Consider the following 9,142-nt stretch of genomic DNA (forward strand, 5'->3'; position numbering starts at 1 on the left):
AAATAAAACGTCTTATTTGTGCTATGAGAGCCTTGCCACAACCATACGTTACTGCAGGTGTTACTCTTGGTGTTCCTGGAGGTTCCTCTGGGATTTCTAAGATTGGGTGTGTGAAGTTTGTCGTTGCTTTGCTCCTTCTCAGGCACACTGAACACTGAAGGGGGGGATGGCAATGTCGGGGGTGGTGTTGTGATATGGTGATCAGACAAAAAACGTTTTAGAGTTAAACATCAAGGTTGGAAGGGTGTGGTTTGTGCGTAGGATGGGTCAGTTGCTTGAAGACGCCTCTGTCACACGGTGCCGTTCTCCTGCCTCGGCTTGTGGCTCGTTGTGCGAGTTGGTGTGCTCAAGGAGGGGGCCAAGGTGCAGAGAAAGCCAGCCAGCAATGTGAGACCGAGGCCGCCCCAGGCACAAAACATGGACCAGCCATAGCCATGGCTAATGTCCTCAGGGAGGCCGTACATGTAGCGGGGGTAGCGGGATAGCTCAAAGTTGATTCCTGCCACACATGTGCACAAGGAGATGATGCAGCATGTTCCTGTGTGAGCAGAAGAGACAGGCAGCGATTTAAAATGGTTCCAGTTTGAATATGACATACCTACATGCACTATGCATCAGACTGCAGGACCGGAATCATGTTACTGCACAACATTGATCTACAATCTCATGTCAAGCCAGTGATGCTCTCAGCTGTAACCAGATAAATACAGGAATTGAATGAAATTGGATTTTGTCTGCCTGTTTGTGTGTGTGGATGTGGGTATATGTGCTCTCACAGTACCTCCCATGAGAAAGAGTAGCCCAGCTACATATTGCATGAGGTCATGCTGCTGGCAGCATCCCAGCACTCCAATGATCCAGCCAAAGAGAATGATGGACACGGCCATGCCCACAAAGCCAGCCGTCATCCTTCTTAGATCTGCAAGCAAAGTAAACTGTAACTTAGACGTACTGTTATTGGCCGCGTTTCCCAGATTCGATCGTTCTTTGGGACCAAAGAAGGGTCGAAAGAAGGGTTCGCCTAAGAAGGAGCGCTAAGATACGGGTGTTTCCCAGATGCCATCTTAAGTGCCTTCTTTGGAGAACGCGTAAGATTAAACGAAAGAAGGTTCTTAGTGGGAGCTGTCCACCGCGGTGGTGCTGAAACTGAATAAATCGATGGAGGGCGAATCGATCACCCATCTCTTTATCAGCGCATAAATCACACACAGCACCCCGTGGTCTCCCCCACACAGGTGGAATTATGCTACGCATGTATCGTGTGTGTGTGGGGGTGTGTGGGTGCGGGTGTGTGTGTGGCAACAAGTGTATCCAAGCAGTAATCAAGCCCATTAGCGCATATATACCCCGTGGATATAGGCACACACATGTGAGAGTGGAAGAAAGCGGCAGCAAAAGAAACAAGCGGGCACCGTCGTTTACCGCCGAGGAGATGGGCGTCTTAGTGGACGAGGTCTGGCAGCACCGGGGAGTTTTATTCGGGGGAACAAGGGGCAAAAAGAACATCACGGTGATGAACCGTGTTAGGCAGGCCATAGCCGAAAATATGTCCCACTCCAGCCCATGTAGCCTGCGTGACTGGCGTGCTGCGAGGAAGAAGTTGCAGGAGTTCTAGAACCAAACAAAAAGGAAGAGTGCGAAGGTTTCACTAATCAATCTCCCTTCGTTGCAGGTGATGCAGACGCCCAGTAAAGACAGCGCGGAGTAACCCCTCCCCCATATGGTTTCAATAAACTATTTTGGTTTCTTTTCAACCATGTATTGTGTGGATCATTTTGCATTGAAATGAGGGTGTCAAACCTAGCAACAAAAAGTCCCAGGCAATTTGTAATTTATCTAAGCGTAGGTTAATTCCAGTGCCAGACTTTCAGGTAAAGCACCCGGACACTGCAGCAATAATCATAGTGTGCAGGACGTTACATCTGCTGGTTCTGTTTATTTATTTCAACCTTCAGGCCTGAGAGTTGATATGGGTGATGTGGTGGTTGTGGGTTTATGGTTTAGTGATCAGTGCTTGCTTGGTGACTGGTGGTAAAGGGGTAGGGGCTGGGGGTTGTTGGACCTCAGAAGAGGTTGATATGTTCCTAAAAACGCAGCGCAGCCAGGAGCTGCATCTCCGGGCTGAAGGCAAAATTGCAGCGGGTTGCTCTGGATGTGTGGAGACACCAGAGTGATCAGCCGTTGGATCTCCGCACGGGGCAGCCGGTACTTTGCCTGGACGGCCCGGTCTGATAGCACGTCCAGTGGGGAGAAGTGCCGACGCACGTATGCATTTATGTAAACCGTCTGGCTTCGCGCACGGCGAGGCTGTTGGTTCGCAGCGAGAATGTGTTGTATTGCAGCCATGGTTTCTCACACGCGCGGACTTTGGCAACGCCTTTATAGCAGGTGGAGCCGCTCTGGATAAGGTTCAGCTGAGTTCAATTAAATCTGTTTCCTTGATATCTGTGAAATGCCACAGGGTTGTTGATGTTTTTTTGTATGTGTAGTAGTACTATAAACTCACATGTGTGTGGAAAACGTAAACGTCTAATTCATTAAAAACAAAAAAATGAGTCTATGTTTATTGCGCCAGGTCCGCATTGAGCATTGTTTTATTATTTCGAAAAGTGGAGGAAATAAATTTCCCTGACGCGGCATGATCACTGACGATTTGGTCGCTAAGAAGGTTGTAAGAGTGGGTCAGCTCCATCTTACACTTCCGTCTTAGTGAAAGAACTTCTTTCGCTGAGAACGAATCTGGGAAACGCATTCTTCTTTCACGGCGTTCTTAAGAGCGCTCCAAAGAAGTACTTAGCTCCAAAGAGGCTCTTAACGAATCTGGGAAACGCGGCCATTGTCAATCAGAAAAGATCCCAACCGATAACTGGATTGAAGCTCAGAAGGTAAAAAGAAAGAAAAAAATGTATTCAAAACCAATAAAGCACATGTTTTATCTAAATCTGTAAATAATGATAAAGATAAACAAATAAAAAAGAAAGTATACAGATATCTAGAATATATACTGTGCATTCATATATAAGAATAGCTAATAATCTTATGTTTTGGTATAGTATGTTTAAAACAGAACACATGCCAGCAGATTCACAATACTGAATTTTAATAAAAATGATATTCCATGCTGATGCATTTAGAGGTCAAACAACTATTTTCCCTTATCGCTGTGAACAAGGATACCAAGCATAAATACAAGGAATACAAGATAATCCAAGGGTTTTTGAGGAGAGATTGAAGAGAAGATAAGCCTGTATTAAGCCAACACCTCCCTTGTTGTGATGACCTGATAACCTCAGGTCATGAGTCCAGATGGGGAGAGAGGGGCTTTTAAGGTGAGTGAGTGTGTGTTTGTATGTGGAGGCGAGGGCAAGTATAATCTTTCAAATGACCCAGACATTTAAATGTCACCAGTGTAAAAAGGCTAACATTATGGTAAAATATTACTCTAAGTTAATGGCCTGGCTGCTGCAATTGTAGATGTAGAAGAAATATTATATTTTTGGTTGATTGAGGCAAATTCCTAATATTTCCAAAACATAGGCCTATCAAGTGGTGTGGTAGAGCTATACTATTACCTTGGAGAAACATGTACAGGGAAAATACGATGAGGCCCAAAATGAAGCCCCGAGGGATCCCAAATTCCACAGATAATTAGAAAAAGTCAGACTCAAATAAACCCCCCCGAATGTAGAGGGCTTGTCTGGAGGATACATCTCTAAAATGCTAACTGAACAAGGAGACTTGTGCATTGACCGTTATCAGGTGGTAAATCATGGATTTTCTCCACCAATTAATTTGAAGTTGTTTCTCTTTTTATTGCTCAAATAGTATGTTAATTGACTACAGCAGTATCATAAGAGCAGAAAGCTAAACATATGTGATAAACAAAAAAGATGCATTAAACATAATCAGTGACAAAACCAACTCCACGAAGACTTTCAGACTTACGGAGTGCATGCCACTCGTCCTGTCGTATGGTCTTTGTGATGTTGACGGGCAAGTTCCGTGGTAGGATGGACGAAGAGTAGTGATACTTGACTGCGGTACATCTTTGAATTATTCCTGGAAATATTCAAAATAAATATGGAAACAATTATAGTTGGAGCACAAATATCTTCAACAACAAATAGAGGTAGAACAACAGAAAGAAGAAAATTGAGAAAATAATATCTCATTCTGAACACATGTTGAGGGATTATGAAATAATATACACACATGGTAGACAAGCTTCATATTTATTTCACACCCACACTGAGATTAAATGTTCTGAGATGGCCTTATTAACCTTGTGTTCCCAACCACTCCTACATTGTTATCAAGGAGGGGGGGGATTAGGAAACAATATGGAATACGGATTATTTTTAACGAAGGCTGCATAAGGAACCTTAATTGTTTCCATTTGGAGTTAATCTCTTCATATGAACTTGATGGTCAGTGCAAATAAATTGCATTCAAAATAAGCATTCCCAAGACTTTTGGAGCACACTTGTGTAGAACAGCTTGTACTTCATATGTGAAGACATGCTCCAACTTTATATTTAAATTTCCCAGCATGTCATCATTTAGGTAATTTGATATTTAAGGAAAGATGAGGGTTATTTACTACAGTACTTTGCATTTGTCACAACAGTCCAGGACCATGATGGCAGGCATTTTCATTTTATTTGCTTCTTTTATTATGTTTTTAAATCGAGTTTTGATTTTAATTTTATTTTTATTTGCTTCTTTTATTCGCTTTTAAATGTTTTATAATGTGTTTTATGTATTCTAATCTTGCCCCTGTAAAGCACTTTGAGTGGCCTTGTGTCTGAATTGTGCTATATAAATAAACTTGCCTTGCCTTGCCTTGCCATATTAATTTCTCTAATAGGGGTCCAATAGCCTTTTTTTCAGTCAGGGCTACTCCTGAGGAAATATATTTCTATTATATCAGGGTGTATTGAATGTTTTCCATGCATGCTGCTGTGGTATGTACAAAACACCGAACAATTGTGGTACTTTGTTGGTCATCTAAAGCTTGTCATCACATTGAACCTGTAACATGAACACTATGCACAACATATCTACTGTTAAAGTGGCATCCCATCTAAAAAGCATATTTTTTAGTGCCCAGCAGACCTTTGACAGATCCACAAAGGTGATTTTTATTATTTTATCCGATTAGATCTCTTCTCAGGTCTGTGTGTGAATCCTGAGTCTGTGTTTGATTGATATCCCCCTGACTGTCCTGTCAGATTTGTTGTTCCTAAAGTTCCGCTTCAGAATTCTTATTCCTACACTGAATTTGGTGATTTCCTGTTATTCCCAGTACATCTTTGCTCACCTTTTAATCCGAGGAGAGGGCTAATTAGCCAAGTAATAAACTATGCATTGCACACAGGCTACGCACATCAGGTATATGAATGAACAAAAATTCCACACTTGTGAACACCTAATAAAAGGCCACTCAAAGGCCATCTCTCAATCAAAAATGTGTAGATCTGGAGCATGTGTTAATTGGACACTTTCTCAGTGTTCAAATGAGTCCACATACCAGCAGAAATAATTATTTTCCCGAAATCCCTGCTGTCACAACATGGTGATCATCAAGACTGTACTAACGATTAGACAATCATCAAACACCTTTGTATTTATGCCCTATCAAAGTTTAGATTTTGCAGTACGTGGGGAAAACAATCCATCAACACAGTTTTGTCAATTGCATCACTTGACTTGAAGCAAGTTAATCCACAAAAAACCTGCCTAGCTGTTGACATCAGACCTATTTTGCGTGTTAAAACTTGGGTCACCCTGCTTTTCAAACTGATGAGCATGATCACGATTAGGCTGCTTGGGTAATTAGTTATCAGTGTGCACGCTTCTCTATAGCTCTGAAACTAGTATTTTCATAACTGTCATGTGGTTAGATATAGATGTATGTGTGTTTTTAATGTCACATCACTTTGACATGTGTACCACAACTACCTCATGTAATGTGGAAATGTATCCTTTGTGTAGAGGTGAATTACAAAGGCTGGGATAAAATAAAATGCGGGGTTAAGACTTTTGTTCACACTTCGTCTTAAACCTCTACTACATTACATGTAAAAGTCCTTATATAAAGCTGGCTCTTTAAACCTTTGGGCCATTGAATAATATGTGAAAAGTTTTTTATCAATAATATCAGATTACTCAGACATCAGAACCAATATAAGCCTGGCTTCGCCCGCCTACCTACTTCCGCTCAAATGTCATTTCCCCTTAAGTAGTCAGTCTGGGGCTACGGTGTATTCATGTGTTCGAGCTCAGGAAAATGTATTTGCGTCCAATCAGCGAACAGAGCGAGTGGCTGAGAATGATGACGTCGAAGTTGCGCGCCAGTTTCAGTTGAATGCTGCGTTCCTTTATCCTCAGAACTCGAAAATTTCTGACTCGGTAGTTCCAAGTTCCAACATGTCTGTGTTCCAGTGCATCTGCTCGCGAAAGTGTGGACGCCTACAACCTTTCTCGTCCAAATAACTGAACGTTAGGCTCTAGCTACAGTAGTTACCGTTGCCAGGTACTGGTAGATCAATAGACCACAATATGTAGTGAAGTCGGAAATTTCCGAGTTCCCAGTACAACTGGAACGCACCGTCAAAAGCCGGCTCATGACATACGTCACGACCAAACGTTATGCGATTGGTTGGCTGATCCAGAGTGGCACTGGGCAGATCCAATAGTTTTAAACTTCAACAGACACCCGCCTCCAAGTGAGTGAATGTTTGCCAATAGAGCAGTTCCAGACCTTCTGTACAAATGAAATGAAGTACGATGGTCTGGTAGGACCAGGCTAAACCAATATTGGCCCTTAAAATAATTTAAGAGACATAGTAAATATAATCTTAAGGATCCGCCAAGGCTAAGTAAATTGATCATATACTGCATCATGTGTTCATATACAGTATGAACATTATCATTACAGTATTTACTTCTATAGCTAGTGAAACTAATAGTAAATACATACCATTATGCCTGATATTGAGCCAGATTCTAGTCTGTGTCTCCATTCTGGCTGATTGGAGCTCATATGTTGGATAACCCAGAGGTGCAGGAGCTGGTAGTAGCAAGCACTTTTAATAGCAGGTAAAGACATTGAAGTCATGTGACCTCAATCACGTGACGGACATACTATGCACATGTGTAGTCTACAATTGATGACCAAGACAGTAGCACTGCAACAAATGTAATTGCTTTAGTAACTGTACTTTACCGTCATTTAGTTTGCTAGTATGTTTAAAATGTAAGCCACATGTATTGTTTAGACATATTCCATCCAGTTAAATACCAGGAAAAATCAACATACAGCCTCAAAACTTAACATAGGACAAAATCAACAACTTTCCGAGACAATAACGATAACAATATTCTCCATAGGCATTGCATTGGAGTATTGTGATAATGCCACAGAGTATAGCACTGTATGATTGTAGTTGTTGTCCTGCGATAGTACCCTGTATATGTGGATGTAAATTTAGTTTAAATAAGCATTACTGTTGTCACTATATAATGATTTTTTTTAAAGCAGATTTCTTTTTTTTTTTTTACTACAGACTTAGTAGAATAGAATAACTCAACTGTCATGGCAGACGTTTTTAGTTAGGCTTTTTTAGGGGCTTATCTACTTCTACTTTGGCAATTTTGACTCGTTTTTTTCTACACAGGGTTTCCATCCTTGTCTGCTTGGTCTAAGGACGTTGGTCTGGACAAGGTAAAGCATGTATGTTATGTATGAGGCCTGCCATATGGCTTCTCCTTGTTGTTCACGGAGGAGGACCATGGCTGTCGATACAGTCTTCTGTGCTGTGGCCCAAAATTCAAACCAAATGTATCAATGATTTCAGCTGATTCTTGCACTACGTAATCGCCCTTTTTTCAAATGGCGTTTTACAATATGTTGTCTAATCTCTTACAGATGCAAAACGGCTTCAGCAGACCGGCCATTATCTCGTCTCAGAGAGCGGGGACTCAGAGAGAGGAAGTTCACTCAGCACCATGGACAGCGAGAGAATGACATTAGACATAGGCGTACTAAATTAAAAAAGAAATACACCCATATCCAGTTTTAAAACCTGAACATGTTTAATCGCAGACACACAGCGTAATGAGAGCTGACAGTAGTGGGGCCTCTGTATCGTCCTGTGTTTGTGTCATGGCTAGGTGTGAGCTCATCACTGCTGAGCATCACGGCCTGGTGCACACATAGGGGGAAAAACCAGGCGTCAACACTTGTCGTGTTTACCTTTATAGATGAGGTCCTCGGTCTCCAGGTCGAAGCCTTCCCGGTGACACTTCCTCCAAAGCCCGGAGATGGTGGAGTTAAACTGCCGACTGCAGTGAGACTCCATGGCAGACGCTGCGGCCAGAAAGTGCCGCTTCCCCCTGACGAGAGTGGCAGCATCTGGGCCGCTACCTTTCCTCTCTAGGCTCTTTGGAGGCATCTGGAGGGGGAGGTTGTGATTCGATATGTAGATGTATCCCGGGTCGTTTCGCTTGTTGGCATAGTTTTTACACCTTTCCCGGTGTCTCCTGGCGTCGGTCTCGTACCAATAGTCGGTGCAAATGGCCATGGCGAGCAGCCCGAGCGCACAGAACGCCAGGAAGAGCCCCGTGCCCGTTAATATTTTCATAGCGGCCATCTTCCCCGCTCGACGGAGAGCCCAAACAGTTGCAAGAAGGTTCCTCCGTGGCCGTGGTGCTGCTGGTGGTGGTACCGCGTGAAATGAATCACGACGGCACTCAAAGCCGCACACTGCAGTCCCGCACTGGGAGCATGATGGTGCAAGGCCAGTGTCGTCCGGACTGAAGGTAGCGCTCTATTGTTGTGGGTAGCCCGGTGGATGCTATGTTGTTCCCACCATCTGTTATGGTACAGGAGGAGAGAGCGGATGGATGGCGACCAACGCTGTGAGGAGGAGGCAGGGGCAGTGATGTAGTTGCGCGCTCTCTCCTCCAGGCTGCTGCGGGGATGGGGAGGACAGCAAGGAATGTGCTGCTCTGTTATTATAGGGGATTGGTCATTTGTGATGCCTGAATGATTACCTTTTGGTGGGATTTTGTAAACTTTCTAGACAGACGTGCAATAGCTTATAGGAAGAATTTAAACATGTGCAACTATTCTTTAAGG

General features: G+C 43.1%; 1 protein-coding gene across 1 annotated transcript; it reads right to left on the bottom strand.

The window, feature by feature from the left end:
* Nucleotides 1–290: 290 nt before the first annotated feature.
* Nucleotides 291–8,654, bottom strand: tmem276b (transmembrane protein 276b; the record flags this gene model as incomplete). Its single annotated transcript, XM_080032287.1, has 4 exons — nt 291–538; nt 782–919; nt 3,946–4,059; nt 8,258–8,654. The coding sequence occupies 4 exons, from the start codon at nt 8,652–8,654 to the stop codon at nt 291–293; spliced, it is 897 nt and encodes a 298-aa protein (XP_079888413.1).
* Between the last annotated feature and the right edge of the window lie 488 nt (nt 8,655–9,142).

The sequence above is a fragment of the Ammodytes marinus genome, assembly GCF_949987685.1.
Source record: "Ammodytes marinus genome assembly, chromosome: 1".
NCBI lineage: Eukaryota > Metazoa > Chordata > Actinopteri > Uranoscopiformes > Ammodytidae > Ammodytes > Ammodytes marinus.